We start from the raw sequence: 19,531 nt of genomic DNA, 5'->3' as shown, positions 1-19,531 counted from the left end.
GATCTGATTCTGTAGGAGAAAAATGAGAACTGTTCATACATCAGTGGAATACCAGCTAGAAGGAGCAGTGAGTGGAGAACAGAGACCTAGATGCCAGTCCCATTTCTGCCACTAGCTGTGGAAAACTGCCTAATCATTTTACACTTTGTGGATGTTAGTCATTGCTAAGCAGAGGAATTTAAATGCAGTGCTATCTCATTGTCCTTGTTTATACAGTGATTTGTAATTGTCAATATCAGCTATGTCTTTTTCATAGTTATGATCCGTATTATTGAAGGAAATAGAAGAGACTCATCTAAAAGAGAATTAAACTGTCTGCATGACATAGATACCTCAAAGATGTGAATGATTTGACTATTCATTGTATTGAAAGGGTAAATTAAACATCCTGTATAGAAAACCTTTGTTGGGTTGAGAAATTCAATGAATTTTAGGTATTAGATATCAAACTCATTGCTTGGCTACAAAATTGAATAGTCCTTGGATGATTAAATATAGCTTTGCTTTTATTAAATTAAGATGAATATTGGGGATCATTATTCACAAAATACTATATATCTGACAAAAACACTGGCATTAGGCTAAGAGATCTTTGGCCAATCACTACATTTATATGTCTAAGTTTCTTATTTATGTGAAATGACATGGCTGACCCAAATGAACTTTAATGTCCATTCTAGCTCTATCTCCAAAGTGTTAAAGGCCCCAAGTTTAAAATCATCTAATGGATTGGCTGCTTGACTTTTTCTTTCATCCTGAAGTTTCCTACAAATGGAAAAGAAATCAGTGTGCGGGAGGATTATCTGTCCAAAAAGAGGGAATATGCAATGAGCTAAGCAGGGTAAAATGTGCTCCCATAAATACACAGACAATAAAGCTCATATTAAAATTGTTTCTGACCTCAGTATATGTCCAGCCCCACACTATGGCCTCCTCATCAATGGTAAAATCTTCACCATGCTCAGCCTGGGGGTTAAATTGTCCAACTTTCACCAGAAGTTCATCATCCATATTGAAGGTTACATAGTTGAGGATTTTATACTGAGCCTCTGGGTTTCCATTCTCTTCCATAAACACCTGATCTCCTGCACTGTTGTTGAACTGGATTTTCTTTAGAAATGAGTGGAGCTATAAGAGAAGGGAAATCTTAATCATTGCCTGGTGTGTAGGTCAGTAATCTCCAAAAATGAAGATCAGTGAGCTGTTCAGGAACTCAATCCATAGTCAACAAGATTTAATTAAGTACCTTTTGTATTTTGTTCATTATGTGTAGAAATTGAGAAACAAAGTCATATAAAACCAGTCTCTTCTCTTAATAGCATTATTTTCTAATTGGAGGGGTAATGTGCATATAAATAAAAGCAAATGTAGTCTCTATGAGCTTTTTCCAAACTCCCATACTTACATTTGTGTCAAGTTACTGAAGAAGGTTTAGTTCTTTGTTCAAGATTTCAGGCAGGTGTCTTAGGGCCTAATGGTTTCTGTCTTCTAATGATAATGTGGATTTAAAGATCTTCCCTGCCCCTTGTAATGGCAAGCAAACAAGTACTTAGTGTCTTATTTCAGTTGAGGCTTGCCCTTGATTATATGAAGTCTTTGTTAAGAAATAGAACTTGTGAAACCCACAGTGGAAGGAACTTGCTGATGCAACAGGAAGGGGCAGAACAGGGAAGAGCTAATGACCAGAATAAAAGCTGAGAACAAAGTGAGAGCCAGAACTGCTTGGAGCAAGCTGTGTGGAGGCTGAGCACTTCGAGTGAGTGAGAGAGGCATTTTTGCTTGAGGGAGCTGATTTTGTTTTGAAGGCCTGACAGAGGGAAGTTTTGGTTAGGCTTGGTGAATATAACTTGGGAATCTTGGTGTTTGCTGCATTGGTTATGTGTACCAATTTCGTGGTTACTATGATGAATTTGACTTTCTGGTTTGGGGATTCAGCTTTCTGTTATTTGAATAAATGTTTTGGTCCGGTCCTCCATTTGCAGAGCCTGTTACATTTTGTAATTCACAATTACAACAGCATATTCATAGGCATTGTGGGCACTGTGAATATTGCACTGTTGTTACGTCTCTCCCCCGCCATCAATTTAAGCCTCCTATTTTATTGTGCCCTCCCCAAAGGTAGCCACCATTGAATAATGTTCCATTTCATTTAACTTGTTAACATCAGTTTACTTTTGGAAAGGAAATTTACTAACATTTCATTCTGCCTTCCTTGGTCTTTGGTCTGATGCAGTGTGATGTAGGGGAGAAAGTTCCAAATATAAAATCAGGAAACCTTGAGTCGTTGTCCCCTGTCTCAGACACAAACTGGCGCTGTCACCCTATGCAACCTTTTCAAACTTTCTGAGCCTCAGTCACCTCCCATAGATCATCAGAGAAATGATGGCAAGTAATTCTCCTGTTTCTTGTGTGGATGAGATTTTATCATGCATTTTAAGTGCTTTGTATTCATTGATGTCCTTCTTTTATTATAATTTTTTGAGTCATAAAATTTAGTACGGGAATAAGCAAGTTAGAGATGTCTATGCTTGTGAGATGTATTTAAACCTTGAAATACAAGAGTGATTTTGATACAACTGCTTTTTTTAATTCTAGGTAAAAAAGGGTTAGAGGAGCCATGATGACTGTTTTTTCAAGTATTTTAGGCACTTTCTAGAGGAAGAAGAATTGGATTGCTGTCTGACTCTGTAAATCCATATATGAGCAGCTTTCCAGAGGACTGATTCTGTGAACAGCTTTAAGGTTCGATTACATAGTACAGTAAAATCTCTATTTATTCAGCAGTAAATTAAAGCAAAACATTAACGGAATCCAAAGTACAACATTCATAATGTTGTAATACAACAAGTTATTACTAAAGTGGCCACACAGTTTTCACCAAAGTGGCCACATAGTTTTAAACAAAAGATACCATTCAGTAAGTCCTTACCTCAATCCTCCTTAAGGGACACAAAGCACACAGTTCAATGTTCTCCAACCCTAGGTCACATTGTCTTAATCTATGGAGTACAAAGTTCTCCCACCGCTTGGCCACAGGAAATCATGATCTTCTCAGCCAGCATTAAGTACCCAAGAAGGGATCTTTTCATCTTGACTTGAGGCTGGCTCCCAGATCCCATGGTTCCTCTTCCATGGTCCCAGTTTCTGACTGAATCTACCCAACTGTCACATAGATTCAAATGTAGGCATCTCTCAGCTCCTCATGCAGCTCCTGGTCCAGCTCCTCATGCTATTCCACATTGAAGCTCACAGAGTCCAATCCACCTCAATCCTTCCTAGTTTCTGTTTCTGGGAAGACTAAGTTTAACAGAGCCACAATAACATACATACACATTGCCAGCACCATCATCAATTCACTATCTGCCTGTGAAGTCAACACAGACCCACATACAAAGTGACAGAACTCAACACAAATTGTCATACATTCCCAGGACCTCTGAAACCATCTTCCAGGACTTCTGTAAACAGATAACAAGAAAATCTCCTTTCAGGTTTCCAATAAGGTCTCAGGACTTCTGTACAAAGTATCACAAACAAAATCAACCCAAATAGAACAGACTAACAGAGTGCTGGTCACCATGAAGTTCCACTTCTCAGTTCTGCCACCACATGTGATCTCTTCTCAGTTCTTCTCTCTCCCAGCTTGGGCTTCTTATATGTGGTCATTAGCTACTCTGCTTCCTGTTGCATTGGTAACAGGGGTGCACATGTTCTGGGGTCCACAAGTTTTGGGCTTTGCAAGTTCTCTTTCTTAACAAAGACCTGATATAATCATGGGCAAAGTTTAAAAGAAACTTTCACTGAAACAAGATGCTAAATAATTAAATAGCTGGAACAAAGTTGTAAGTACTTCTCTGATTTCCATTAGAGACTCCAGGGGATATAGTTCCGGACAATGAATGGAAGGTAAAGAGAGACTAGATCCAATGTAAGGAACAGACTCCTTGCAACTGGAAGTCTTCATAAAGAAATGGCCTTGAGAAGTTGTGGTCCCTGCCCCAGATCTCTTAGAGGGCTACCAGGAATGCTAAAAGGAAATCTTGTTGATGTCCTGGAAGAAGAGATTCCTGTCCCCGTACTTACTGACTTTAGTAGTGCATGATGGCCTTAGCATTTGACACTGTCAGGCAACATCTTTGCCTTGATACTCTCTTCTCTCTAGGTCTTTATGATATTAATTCCTCCTGGTTTTCCTCCTACCTATCTTACCATGAATGAACATAGACACATAGAGGAAATTTCTAGGCAAGAGTACATAGACGTTGAAAAAGAAAAGGCATAGATTAGTGGTGGTGAAGACACCCTACCATGGAGCAGTGCGACACCTTCAAAAACTGGCATTATTGTATGGGTGAGGTACAGGGAAATGGAAAAATACATGAGGGAAAGTCCTATGAGGCAGTGGCAGAAAGTACCTAGAGGGCAGTGCCTAGTACCACTGCTCTCTGTTTGACAGCAGAAGAATCCAGAACAAAAGATTTATTGGCATCATAAATCAGAGTAGGAGGGTCTAGAGTAGATAGAGAAGGAAGTTGAATACGAAATCTTTTTTTTTTCCAAAGGGTCATAAAATAATTTATATTTGTTGAGATTTGACAAAATTCTTTAAATGTTTTTGACATGAGACCTTTATCTGATAAACTGAAAATAAAATTTTTCCCCAGATCTTGTACTTTTCTTCTGGTTTTGGCTACATTTATTTTATTTTTTAAAGATATTAAATTCAATGTAATAAAATTATCCATTTTACATCTTGTTTATTCACAAATTGTTCACCTCCCCATAATTCTGATAAGCTATATGCTCCATGTTCTTCTAATTTTCTTGTACTCTCTCTCTTTGTTTCTAAGTCATGTACCCAGTCTGACCTTGTCTTGTTAAATGGTTCAAGATACTGGTATATGCCTAGTTTTTTCCATACTGCTTTCCAGTTTTTTCAACCATTTTTACCAACTGGTGTATTCTTATCACAAAATCTTAAGTTTTTACTGTTATCAAATACAATATTCTTACATAAATTTGCTGCTGTTTATTGTATGTTTACCCTGTTCCATTGATCTACTTTTCTATTTCTTAGCCACTTGGCTATCTAGTATAATTTTTATAATTATTTTCTTACTATGTATTTTAAGATATAGAATTACTAACCCTCCTTCCTTTACAATACTTCCCTTATTTACTTTGATATTTTTGACTTTTTGTTATTTCAAATGATTTTTGTTATGATTCTTCTAGTTCAATAATTTTTTTGGCTAATTTAACTGAGATGTCATTAAATACATAAATTAGATTATGTAAAATTGTAATTTTTTAAAATTAGAGAGCATTTTTACCAATGATCAGGGAGAGAAGTTATTGGACTGCAGTTGGGGGACAGAGGAAACATGACCAACCACAGTCAGTGATAGGGTGCCAGGCAGCAGGGACATGAGGGGACAGATAGCAGCCTGGAACCCCTGAGACAGATTCACACAGTGCACAGTCTTACTCAATTTGTATTTCTTCCACCCACCCCCACCCTCACCTCATGCTACTCAGCTCAGTTCCCTTCCCCTGGTATGAAGAAATAAATTCCTTCCTTTCCCTGCCCCTACCTTTCTTCACTTGCCCAAACCAGTGGCTTCCCTTGTGGGGTATCAGGAACACCTGTGCAAAGCACACTAGGGGCAGAGGAGAGTTCCAAGAAATGCATGGCAGGGGGAGTCTGGGCCAAGGGGAGTCAGGTGGCCCTTCTGGCCTATTGAGTGCAGGGTGATTTGTAGGGCTCCAACAAGAGGCTGGAGAAGGTGGCGACCTCATCAGCCCCTCGAACTTCATAGGGCAGCATCTCCACAAGGTGCAAGTCTTTGGAGAGTTCCTCCCTCTGGTTGAGGTATTTGGATTGTAAATTGTGCCAAGCCTCACACATCTTACAGGGCTCCTCAGGCTGGGGGAACACCAGCTAGTTGAAGATTATGTTGTGGGTATCTGTCTTGCATTTGGCTAGCCCTTGGATGAGACTTTCAGTCTCATACAGGGACAGAAACTCAGTAATGCAGACACAAGTGAAGGTTGTCTGTTCCAGATCCTTGAACTGAGTGTAGGCTCCAGGGGCTTCACGTCAGGCACATCCTCAAACTCCTCCGACTCCAGCCCCCACTCAGCCACCCCAACCTCCATCTTGGAACCGGTTCCTAAAATTGTCATTTTTAGGCTACTGCCTACCCAGGAGCAATTATTATTTCTCTGATTATTTAAATCTGATTTTATTTCTATAGAAAGTATTTTTTTCTAACTTTGTTTACATAGTTCCTGGGTTTGTTAGGTAGGTGTAATCCCAGGAATTTTATACTGTCTAGAGTCATTTTGAATGGAGTATCTTTTTACTATCTCTTCTTGCAGAGTTGTTTTTTTTAATATGTAGGAATGCTGATTTATACGAATTCACTTTATATCCTAATTTGCTAAAGTTAAAATCTGGTCTTGGACACTCACTAGCTGTGAGTCCCTGGGCAAATCACTTAACCTTGTTTCCCTCATTTTCCTCATCTGTCTAATGAACAGAAGAAGGAAATGGCAAGCCACTCCATTATCTTTACCAAGAAAACTTATTTTGGTTACGAAGAGTCAAACATGTCTTGAAGCAACTCAACAAAAAACAACAAAACTGAATGAAAATTATACTGTCTTTACAGGAGGAAAAAAAAGAAAAATATTCATTTGAAAAAATTAGAGAGAGATGAAGGAAAATATAAATCTAGATTCTAAATTTAAATGTCAATGAATTAATCAGTCCAATAAAAATTAAAAGACTTGTATGTTGTATAAAAATCCAAGCCCTCAAACTGTTTAGTCATAAGTAACACATTAAAAAACAAAGACAAACACAAAATAAAATTGAGAGGGAAGGAAAAATTTTACTTTTCATAATGTGAACATAAAAAAACCTTTACTGCCATCATGCAATTTTGAAAAAGAAAAAGCATATATTGAACAATTAAAAGGATGAAGAGAAACAGTCAAGATGATAGAAGGAATTTGATATTTCTGCTGAGCTCTCCCAATCCAATACTCGAAACAAATTTTAAGAAATGACTCAGATCAAATTGAGTTGGATACACCAAAAAGTCAGTGTCTCATTAAAATGTTCTAAAAAATAAAATAATTTAATTGTAAAGAATGAGAATTCACAGAAGCAAGGAAAAAATTAAAGATAATGAGAATAATATGACAACAAGAAAAAATACATGGAATGCAGCAAAATAATACTTAGGGAAAATTTTGCCTCTCTAAAGGCTTTCATCTATAAAAGAGGAGGAAGCATGTCATGGAAATGTGCATCTAAATGAAGAAAAAAACTAGAAAGAGGACAAATTCTAAATCCCAAATTTAACAGCATATTAGAAATCACAAAAATAAAGGAGAGATATTATTAAAATTTAACTATTAAATAAAATTAAGTTCCATGTTTATGCAAAAAGCAGTAAAATAGTTAAACCTGTATCTGACATAGTTTTTAAAATATTCATTTATATTTAATATCCTTTTTAAAAAAATTTGACTTCCAAATTCTCTCCCTCCCGCCCATCCTTTCATACCCACTGGGAAGGCAAACAAAATAACAATTGCATATGAAATCATGCAAAACATATTTCCATAGTAGCAACATCCCAAAAAAGAGAAAATTAGTGATGAAATTATACTTCAGTTTCCACTAAGATTTCTTCACTTCTCTCTCTATTATTTTTCAAAATGCAACCACTGGATTCTTTTGCATCATTAACTTGATTAGAGAAGTTAAGTCTTTCACAACTGATCATTATTATGACATTGCTATTACTGTGCACAATGATCTCCCATTTCTTCTCACTTTAATGTGCATCAGTTCATATATGTCTATCCTTGTTTTAATTGTTTTTCTGAATCTACCTGTAAGGGTTATGGGATTTAAAGATCTTCCATGCCCCGTTGGACTTGCTGACGTAGCAGGAAGGGGCGGAGCAAGAGGAAGCGGAAGCCAAGCTAGCGTTCCTTCGGTGGCTGGCGGTGGTGGTGACGGCGGCAGCAGCAGAGGCAGTGGCAGCGCGAAGCCCTTTTTTTGAGTTAGAGCTGCTAAGGACTTTCTGCTAAGGACTCCTGCTGAGGACTGCCAGGGGCCGGAGCTGCTGGGAGTGCGCTTCCAGGACGCTGGGTGGTTGCTGTGCGTGGGGAGAGGAGGACCTTTGCCTGAGGTAGCCTGTTCTGTTTTAAAGGCTTGAAAATGTGGGTGCTTTCTACTTTATCTACCTGTGCCAATGTCATAACTACTCTGATGGCTTTCACTTTCTGGTTTTGGGACTCAGTCTTTTGGTATCTTAATAAATTTTCTAGTTTATTTCCTCATATGGCAAACATGACGTATTTTCTAATGGATAATTATATCAGCATATTTGTAATCTCTATAGGCATTGTGAATATGGCATTGCTGATACACTACCCCATCATTTCTTCTAGTGAAATGGACAGTTAGAGTGAAAAGTGACCCCAAGCCAAATCAATTATTCTGAGCATCAGTTTATTGAGCTGGCCAGTGACAGTCTCCCAAGGAAACATTAGGAGTGCTGCCCCGACCACCGGGAAAGTGGGAATATTTAAAGTCAAAAACCGCAAAACGGGTGTGCGGAGTAAAGTTTGTTTGACAATGGTAGATAAACATGTCTGTTATATCCAGGCCTTGATCTGGACAGTTGTATAGCCATACCTGACTTATTGGGGGTCCCAGATGTCCATGTCCTGCCCTGGGTCATTCTGACATCTTATCAGGAAGTACAGCAAGGTCCGTCTTTCTATTGTATCACAAGAGAGGGGCTCCTGGCTAGGCACATACGAGTTCAGGAAGAATTCAGTAATTTTTCATACTTGTTACATACAGGGGCTTAGTATATGAGGCCATGGTCATTTCACTCCCCCCTTTTATTTGGTCAGACCCTTGAGTCATCAGACTCAGGGTTCGATACTAAGTCAAGAGGAGAGTAGGAGAGACTAAGAGCAACGAGTTTGGTTGCGTCCAAACATTGCTGAATGAAAGAGAGGAACCGAGAGTCAAAAGAAGGAAAAGCAAGATCAGGGGTTCAGCCAAAGAAGACACCATGGTGGTGAGCCAGGGGGACCAATGATATAAAGATTGATACCGTGAGGAGGAGACCTGTCAGGCTTTCTCGCAGTCATCTAGTCTTTTACGTAACTCAGCAAGTGACTGTCGCATTACTCCAGAGCAGTTGACATGGAAACAACAGGATTCACCCAAAGCCATGCAAAGGCCACCTTGTTTCATAAACAAGAGGTCTAGGTCTTGGCGGTTCTGTAAAACGGCCTCAGCCAAAGAGTCCAAGGAGGTCTCTAAGGGTGAAACCATACTTTCCAAGGACTTGATGTCCTTATCCATCTGTTGGCCCAGGAGGGCAACACTGATATCCCCCTTTATTAGGGCTGAAGCACCGACAGCAGTGGAGCCTGCAATGCCAAGTCCAACAAGTAGGGGGACTAGAATAGGGGCAGTTCGGCTGGGATGCGAAAGGCCAAAATGCTCATGCGCCCCTTCCTCAGAATACAGTTACCCTTGGGGAAGCACATGCACCAAAATACAGAGTTCAGAAAGGGAGGAAAACTCTGCCTCCCTTATACAAGTGGTGAGGCCCTGAGTGCAGGCAAACCACATATCAGGTGGGGCTCCCAACCAATAAGGGGAGCGAGCAAGGTGGGGGACACCATTATACTAGAGGTGCAGGTGCTATAGCAGGGGGAAGCAAGTAAGGCAAAATCAGGGTTAAAAAGGCAAGTACCATTCCCCTGTATATCCTGAAGAATAAGGCGAGAACGTGTAGGGGAGCAATGGGCAGGGTAAAAGTCAAACAGGGTAAAGTTAGAAAAGTCAGACAAATTGGCTTGAGCAGCCACCCCCACAAAGTAAGGGGGTGCCGGGTGCACACATAGCCAGCAGGAAGATCTTAAATTAGTATTGGAGGGGCTCAAGAAGGAATACACAGCATCCAGGGTAGGGAAAAAAGAAGAACTGGGGTCTGAAAGTGAGGGGGTGCTATAATCCGGGATCCAAGGGGTGGTCAGCCCCTTGTCTGGTTTGAAGTCAGGTGGGGGCCTTGCTAGAGGGTTAAGAGTGGGGTTAGGGCCAATAGGTAACCTGGGAATGGAACCGCCTGTTTCTGAATGGTAAAGAGGCCACCATTATCGCAGCCATAAACATACATTCGCAGGCCCCAAGAGTGGCCCAGTTTCCAAGTAGGATCAGTAGGATGCTTAACAATTAGGATCCCTTTTGAGAGTATATTTAGAAGGGACAAAGGTACTTTGTAAAGTAATCAAGTTGTCCCACCTGTTAGGAAGCCAAGTGGCCAGGGTCTCACAACCCCATTTAGCACAATGAAAGTTCCCATTTCCTTGACATTCAGGGTGGGGCCTGAGGCCGGGCATGCATAAAACCATAGCCAGAGAAGTTTGCTTTCTATAGCCCCAACCGCTGAGCTAGAAGTAAAAGGGCAGGCACCACCCCCTCCCCAAACAGGGTCATTTATGACCCTTTGCATGTTTCATTCATAACCTAAAAGGTCACAGAGATCAAAGGTAAAAATGGGACCCTATAGGCGGTCACTTTTTGAATCAGGGCCCCAAAAGGGGGAAGGGAGTGTGATTTTACAAACTGGTTTTGCAAATTGATATTACAAAGTTTTACAGACTGATGTTACAAATACAGATCCCAAGCACCCTATCATTTCTGATGTTACAAATTGGTATTACAAATTGAGTTTGCAAAGTGGTTTTACAAACATAGATCCCAAGCACCCCATCATTCCCCCCCTTAAAAAGATGATACCAAAATTCATTTGGGGACAAGGGCAGCGATCTCAGCTTCCTGAACTGCTTCTCACTGGGAAGGGGTGTAGAGGTGTCCCTGCCTCTCAGGGTACCATCGTTCAAGGTGTGGGGTCTGTAGCCAGTGCCCAGAACCTGGCCAATGTCAGTTCCAGAGGGGTGATGGGTCATGGTCTTGGAGAGTGGTTGGTACTCAGCCTGAGATGTCACCTGCAAGTGAATGGTGCTGAGCCTTAAAAGACACAAATCTAGCAAATAGATTAAACAAACAAGGGCCAAAAAGGAGTAAGAGAAAATTGACCAGAAGTGGGGTGAGTATGGGCTAGTATAATCCATTACTCAGACTATTTCACTGTCCTTTATATTTTCCCATAGACAAGATACCTCATAAGTTTTTAGTCTTTTACTAACATAATTGTACTGCCTTTAACAAAAGAGGTTCCTGACTTGAACCTCACAGCTAGATAGTAGACATACATCCTTCTTTCACAAAGCTTGTTTATCCTCTGATTATATTCACTCTGAAAGAAAGAGATACTTCAGAAATTGAATCTTTTACATGTATTTTCAGTTAAAAAACATTAACTTTTGCTTAGATAATGGAATAACCACAAATTCAGATCAAAACAGCAAGATCTCTTCTGCTTTACAACTCATTACATTAATTTAGCAATAAATTTACCTTGCAAATTAAAGTTTTAGTATGCCTTTTAAAATTACTCTAGATGTTTAAGAATTTCCTCTAAAAGTATTTCCCTCTTTTTAAAATAGTTTCAAGATTTATAAATGATCAATAAACTTTTATGAAGAAAGTAAGTTGAAAACTTTTAAAATGATCTTAAGCAGTTCGCACAACTTTCTGCACATGTTCTAATTCTAGATGAAAATAATATTAGATTTTCCAGTAAGCTAAGATGAAAGAGCTCACATCTTTTACTGACTCCTTGCTCTGATAATGGAAACCTGCTATAGAAAGAAAAAAAAAACAGGGACCTGTGACATTCTAAATATGACAGGATAAAACATCCTTGATTCTGTTTAAATTCAGGTGAGTTACAGATATCCAACCATGCAGTATCCATTCCATCTCAAAGCTATAGACTCAGGAATAGGTGGGGAACATTCCTTTTCAAAGGAATCCCATGGGTATACTGAGCCAGGAGGGATCTCATCCCAGACAGAGGCTAAGATTGTCCCTTCAGCCTTTACCAAGTGCAAACTTCCACTTGTCCACAGTACAGGATCACATTCCTCTGAGTAGCTTGTGGCATTTTTTCTCAGATACTGATTTAATGCAGACAACTATACCCAAATTCAAACTCAAAATAAAATTTAGTTATGGTCCCAAATGCCTTTTACCTTAAACAACAAGCCTCACCAATCACAGCTTAGAGCCAGTCTTAATTATTTCTATTCTCTTGTAGCTGCAATAAGCAATAAAGATTTATCAGATCTCACAAATATAAGGACTTACATTTACCATCTTTCCTTCTGAAATCTAAAAACCAATTTATAGAAATCCTTTCTAATCTTTTCAACTTTTTAGCAAGTTGGGTTCATTTAAAAAATACATGACTAAAACTGTTCCTTTCCCAATGACCTTGCTTAACAGAGATAGTTTCCAGGGGACTTGGCAGTTTTATAACATAATACATGCAGGAGTCAATGGGGGAAGGGCTAATAATGATGCCCTGCTTAGCCAATTCTCATACATGCAGGAGGACAGTTCTGAATGGGCAGAACTAGTCCTTATAAAGCTGTCACAGTTTTAGGTTTTAGCATTAAAGCAGTAGCCCAATAACTTAGTTAACAGTCTTACAATTTCAAACAATCTTAACTGAAACTTCCTTTTAAACAAAGAGGCTGGGAAGCTTAGGATTTCCCAAATTACAATACTCCAAAACTTTGAGAGAAACTGCTTCTCATACAGCATAGATAGTACAACTGTTTACCAGTAACAATATCATAAACAATTATCATGTTCTCAAATTTGTACTTTGAAATAAAAACAAATGAATTACCAATCTGATGACCTTAAAACTCCAGTTTTGAAATCACACAGAAGTAAAATTTTCTTGATGCTACACAACCAATCAACTTATTACTAGAAATCAATTACATTCTGGAATTTCACATAGATGGTGAATGTGGTGATCCGTAAACCTTCAAATTAACATAATTACATTCTTAGATGAAGCAAGCTTGAAAACTACATCCATGTATATATATATATATATATATATATATATGTATATGTATATGTATATATATATACACACATATATATATCCTTTTTTTCTGAGGTTTCTCATTTTCTCAACAGTAATTATACAAAAATGTCTTTCCAGTTCACTGTGTGGGGAATCATTTATTTCATTATTACTAATGTGGAAACTATAACTTTAAATCACTGTATATTTCCAGAATAGCCAAAAAGTTAAATTAACAATCAGCTATCACAGTAAATATCAGTAGTATTATTACTACAGTTTGTATCCCAAATGTAACAGCTTCAAATCATTGGATATTATAACATAAAAAAATCCAATTCACATGAAATAAACATTTTAATAGGATTAGCAGAACATAGATGGTTTTACACAACTTTTTCTCCATCTTTTAGTTTCAACAAAATTCAGATTGAAAGCTGCTTTTTGTCACTCAATTTTTACAGTATAAGAGGATTTTACAGTTTAGATTGTACAATTTAGAGATCCCGTAATGAAACAATGACATTATGACATTAATTGCATTTCCAATTCATCACATACCAAAATTATTGAGAGAAAATTAGGCTTACCAAGTGCAGAGCTTGGTTGTGGACCCAGGGGTTTGAAAGGAGAGAGGGTCATCTGCATGCCCAAGGGGCCCAGGGCTGTTGCCAGTGGGGTCCTCGATATAGCTGCTATGCCTCCCCCCTCTTTTTCTTTTTTTTTTTCAAGTGGGGGAGGGTAACTCAAATTCCCTACTATTCTTCAGCACTCTTGTTCCTTATCTGATCTGGGGAGAGAGGTTTTAACAAAATCTGCTCAGATGTTTTTAGCTGTTCTAACTTTTACTCCCATAAATTTCACTTACGTGTCCACTCTTTAGAACTTCTTTGAAAGTGAAAGCTTTGAATCTACCAGTCGAGTGAGTGGGACCCTGGTGTCCCCTTCTGTGCCGGAGAGTTCAAAGCTTCACCCCTGAGGTGTCTCTTTTACACATATATGTGTTTTCCTAATTTGCCTCAGTGCCAAATACTACATATCTTTAGCATTGAATCAGGAGTGACACTCTTCAGAAATGACCAGAATGTATTCAGTTGCCTTTCAGTCGCATTCTGATACACAAAGTTTCCTCTTTTAGATGAGGCAGGAAATAGTTAAATGTTCGTCTGCCTGCCCCTTTGATCTGAGGGGAGAAGATGCCCTCCCTCTCTTATCACCTTCTCCTCGCTCCACTTGGCCAGAGTGTAATGAAGAGGAACAGGTTTTTCAAAGTTTTAAAAATCTTAAAACTTCTGTTCACACCTTCCAGTAGCAAATCCCTTAGACCTCTCTTAACTTCTCACCCTGCTCCTTCCTTTGCTACATGCTTAAACTTACTTGCTTTTCCTAAAGTCTCCTCATCCTTCTGTTGGACTTTGATTAAAACCCCGTTAAAACCACACATCCTTCACTTATTTTTTTTCTAATTCTGAGCTGACACTTCTCCCACACTCTTTGACTTGCATTTACCATCATATAACCTAAACAAGACAATATTTTCCTCTCTTTCTCTCTCTCTCTAGCCTGCATTCAGCAGCAGGGGAAGGGAGGAGGAGGGAAAGAGATAACAGCATTCCAAAGAAATGTCCAGCAGTCCAGCTGCAGTTTAAACCTTATTCATTCACACTCAATCACGCTTGTTTCCATCCACACTCACATAAAAAAAAGGGCTTACACAGACAGACAAAGGTCGCTGCCTGGACTTGTGAAGAACCGGTCCACACATGACCCAAGATCCCTGGGGCTGAGAAACGTCTCTCAGAAGCTGTCCCCTAGGAATCTGGGGAAGCGGCCTTCCTGGTCCCCACCCCAGTCCTGACAGGGCAAAAGAAAAGACACAGAAAAATTACACAACAATGAAACTAGAAGTAAATCTCATTAGCTGCCTCTTGCTGAAGGCAGTGAGGGTGAGCAGACAGCTACACTCCCTCACCCATTAGAGTACTCACCAACCACACTGGGATCTGATCCCCCTCCCCAGCAGGACTCACAAGCCACTACCAGGAGACCTCATGGCACTTGCTGGGAGTCTCCTCAGGCACTTAAGTCCTTCAATAGCAGGCCCAAAACCATTGCTACCCTTGAGACCTGGCCTCCATGGCACCAGCAGCCTTCTGGAGGACTTCTTTCTTCCTCCAAGAATCGAACAAGGGCGATAGGCCCATGACAGCTCACAGGGGAGAAAAAAGGAAAAGAAAAGAAAAATAAAACAGGATGCTGAGGCAGAGTAAAAAAATAGGTTTAATCCACAACACCTGGCTACCTTAGGTAGCAAGAATCAGAGGGGCAAAAACAAAAGTGATTTCAGGGGCACCTCCCGTCTGACTCCCGATACCTAGACCCCACACCACACCGTGGGTGTAATGGGAGGCTTGGACATGGAGGAAGCCGCCAAAGGCTGATCTCGCTGGGGCCTCCAGTGAAATGGCCAGTTAGAGAGAAAAATGACCCCAAGCCAAATCAATTATTCTGAGCATCATTTTATTGAGCTGGCCAGTGACAGTCTCCCAAGGAAACTTTAGGAGAGCTGGCCCAACCATTGGGAAAGGGGGAATATTTAAAGTCAAAAACCGCAAAATGGGTGTGGGGAGTAAAGTTAGTTTGACAATGGTAGATAAACAGGTCCGTTATAGCCAAGCCTTGATCTGGACAGTTGTATAGCCCTACCCTGACTTATCAGAGGTCCCAGACATCCGTGTCCTGCCCTGGGTCATTCTGACATCTTATCAGGAAGTACAGCAAGGTCTGTCTTTCTATTGTATTGCAAGAGAGGGGCCCCTGGCTAGGCACATATGAGTTCAGGAAGAATTCAGTAATTTTCCAAACTTGCTACATACAGGGCCTTAGTATATGAGGCCATGAGCATTTCACTAGCCCAATATGACTCCATCTTAATCATAGTGACCATTTTTTCAACAATTCTCCAATTGATAATTTTCCCTCAATTCCAATTCCTAATTCCAATTTTTTTGCCACCAAAGAAAAAGTACATATATATATATATTTACATGTAATATATATGTATATATATATATGTCCTATATATTTTTACATATAACTCTTTTTCTTTTTTCTTTGATCTAATTGGGATACAGACCAGCATCCCAAAAATACAGTAGTATTATTGAGTCCAAGAGTATGCAAAGCATTATTTATGGGCTTTTTTGAGCATAGTTATAAATTGTTCTCCAGAGTGGTTGGACCAGTTTGCAACTCTACCAGTTGTTCATTAGTGTACTTATTTTCCCTCATACTCTTTGTTACTTCTGATAGGTGTGAGGTATTTCCTCAGAGATATATTAACTTGAATTATTTTAATAAATAGTGATCTAAAACATTTTGTATATAAGTATAGAAAACATTAATTTCTTCATCTGAAAATTGTTTGACTTTTGACCATTTATGTACTCGAAAGCCCTATATTTCATTAAATATCAATTTTCCTCCTGATACAGTTTTGCTGGATATGTTGTTCCTGATTGTAATCCTAGCATACTTCCTAGAATGTCATAATTCTGCTTCTTTAATTTGCAAGGTCTTATGATCTTGACCACAGATTCCTGATATTTAAACTATGTCTTTTTACCTGCTTGCAATACATTCTCCTAGAAATGGGGGTTCTGGTATTTTGCTATAATATTCTTTGGACTTTTCATTTTAGGATTTTTTTTTCAATTTCTCTTTTGCCCTCTGAATCTAACATAATCAGACACTAGTCTTACACAATTACTTCACATACAATTTCAAGGTTCTTTTGTTTATCATGACTTTCAGGCACTGTAGCAATTCTAAAAATATATCTCCTCAGACTATTTTCTAAGTTTGTTGTTTCCCAATGAGATGTTTGATATTTCCTTCTATTTTTCAATTGTTTGACTTTATTTTTGTTGTTTCTTTTTCTTAAGGAATGATTTGATTCTGCTAACCAAATTCGAAATTTTAAGGAATTATTTTCCTCAGTGAATTTCTGTGCCTCTTTTACTATTAATCCAATTCTGGCTTTAAGTTGTTATTTTTTTTTAGTTGTTTCTGTGCCTCTTTTATGAAACTGATCATTTTCTTTTCATTATTATCTCAAATTATTCCCTTTTGTTTTCACAGTTTTTCCTCTATCACTCATTTCTTTCTTTAGCTCTCCCAAGTATTCTGATTGAGTTTTGGGTGAATTAGCATTTTTCTTTGATGCTTTGTATGTAGATGTTTTCCTATTTTTGTCTTTTGAGTTTATGCCTTAGTCTTTCCTGCCTCTGTAGAAGCTTTTTTTTTTTTCATTTGAAAGAGGGAAAATTTAATGAGGAATCTGAAACAACATGGACTTTGAGGGAATTATCCAGCTCAATACAAATACAATACAAAACTATAAATTCAAAAGATAACTTTCAACAATAACCTTCAAGAGACCTGACCACTCCTGCAAAAAGAACTGTTCCCTCTCCTGGGCCCAGCTGAACCTCCTACACTTAAACCAAGGAGAGGGAGGCAGGGGATGGGAAGGCGAAAAGGTCAAGGAGTCACAGGGAAGGAAGGAGGAGGCAGTGGGTGAGAGAAAGAGAAGGGAAAGGGAGAGAGTGAGCAAGCAGGTGCACAGCACTCCTAGGTGCTCCTCTGTGCACCAGGGAGGGGGCAGGGGATGGACCCCACTGCTGCTGGCTATTGCTCTACTCACAAGAAAAAAGCTCAGTGTTCCCTTGGATCAGTAAGGGAAGGGCCAAAAGAGGTTGAGGAGAAATCCTCATCCTTAATTGTTCCAGCTACTTGGTCTTAGTCAAGCAGCCATTCAACAAGCATTTATTAAGTGCTGGCTAAGTTTCATGCACTATGCTAAGGGCTAGGGATACAAAGACCCAAGTGAGAGTTCCTGCCCCCAGGGAGCTTACATTCTAATGAAGGGGACAACAAGCACACATTTAAGTATCTCCAATCTTCCTTCCTCCTAAATCATCTCCAGCCTATTCACCAACTGTCCCTGAGGGTTAAAGCCAACCCCTACTCCCCCAGAAAAACAAAAACAAAAAACCTATTACCTTCAGCAACTCAAATTCTAGGCCAAATGTGGTCCTTAGTGGGAGAAAGCAGAGGGCTGACTGTTCCTTATTAAGGGATCAGTCAGTGTGGGGTTTGTGTGTGTTTGTATAATGATATTTATGTTTCTGCAACAAGTTCATCCTGGAGTGGGCAAACTGGAACCAGGAAATCTCTCTTCCGACTTCCATCTTTCTAGTTGAAGAGAAAGTGATATTCAAAGCTGGTGAGGTATGGGGAAGGGGAGTAAGCAGGAAGGAAGCTGGGGAGGGGCCTTGTTTTCTATTTTCCCATATTTTCTAAGCTCAGTCTTTCTGATAGTTCTTCTTGGGGGAAAGGGGATGGAAGCTGTGGGGGATACTTGGGTCTGCACATGCAGCTCAGGAGAGGGTCAGGAAGAGGCATCTCAGTGGGGCCCTGGGGGCCCAAAATGCTCCATGGTCTTCAGCACCAGAGCCAGATGGTCCAGGAAGGTGGTGACAGAGACTTCTTCTGCTCTCCAGTGGAGAGTCAATTTGTTTCCAATGACAGTTAATTCCCACTGGACATCACTGCAAAGAGGCTCAAGATCTGGGTCAAAAGAGCAGCATGCAATCTCTGTTTCCACAAGGGATGGGAAGGGGACTGACAGAGAGAAGTCATAGAAGCCCTGGCCATGGCTGTCTACTGTGGTGTTGCTGTCTCCTCCTGGGCCTGGATGGTGTGGCCTTCAGATGGCTGCCTCCATGCTTGAGTAGTCAATTTGCCATCAAAAACAGTTCAACCCATCTGGGCAGAGGCCCCCCACAAAGCCACTGCAGCCACCTGAGGACCGGCTCAATCCCCACGTGCTCCCGAGACCCGGAGAGCAAAGGGGGGTCAATGCTCTGTAGAAGCTTTTTAAGGTCACTTTTGGTTGTTTCCTTATTTTTGCAACCTATTTTTTGGCTTTCAACTTTATGTTAAAGTTGTACTTCTCACCTGGGAGTAGGGAGACTCTTTTCAGAGCTAATTCTGAGGGTCTGCAAGTTTGCAGTGCTTCCATTGTGCTGTATTCCATGAAAAAGGGTGATCCTTCCTCCCCCGGTCTTTGTTCCGGTCTGTACCCAGGAATGGCTCCTGTTTTTCTGCATCCATAAGCACCAGCACTCCTTTCAGAGCTGAGACTGTAACAATGTTTCCTGCTCTTCTTCAGTCACAAGGGCTAGGTTTCCTCTCTGCCTCAATCTCTGAGCAGCTCCCCTTGTCCCTTGTGACCACTCTCTGTCCTGGAACTGAGACCCAGAACTGCATATGGGCAAGAGAGTCGATAAACAATGCTAGCTGCACCCAGTGCTAATAAAAGGACCCTTGTATTACTTTTCTAACAGGTTGTCTTTCTCTCTTACTGTCTCTGGGCGTCAGCCTTCAGAAACTGATGTTGTTGCCGTTGCTGA

At 39.9% G+C, this 19,531-nt stretch overlaps 1 protein-coding gene across 1 annotated transcript in view; it reads right to left on the bottom strand.

Moving 5' to 3' along the window:
- The window catches only part of LOC138171574 (vomeronasal type-2 receptor 26-like), a 48,662-nt gene that overhangs the window by 3,632 nt on the left and 25,499 nt on the right, over nt 1–19,531 (bottom strand). Inside the window, exon 3 of the mRNA XM_069101101.1 lies at nt 901–1,128. Within this exon, the coding sequence (XP_068957202.1) occupies nt 901–1,128 (228 nt within the window). The remainder of the gene's footprint in view (nt 1–900; nt 1,129–19,531) is intronic.

This window comes from Petaurus breviceps, unplaced genomic scaffold (assembly GCF_028583685.1).
Source record: "Petaurus breviceps papuanus isolate PSGF00001 unplaced genomic scaffold, PetGlider_PUasm1.0 447, whole genome shotgun sequence".
NCBI classification, from domain to species: Eukaryota; Metazoa; Chordata; class Mammalia; order Diprotodontia; family Petauridae; genus Petaurus; species Petaurus breviceps.
Note: the sequence above shows the minus strand (reverse complement) of the source record. Positions and strands in the feature narration are given on the sequence as shown.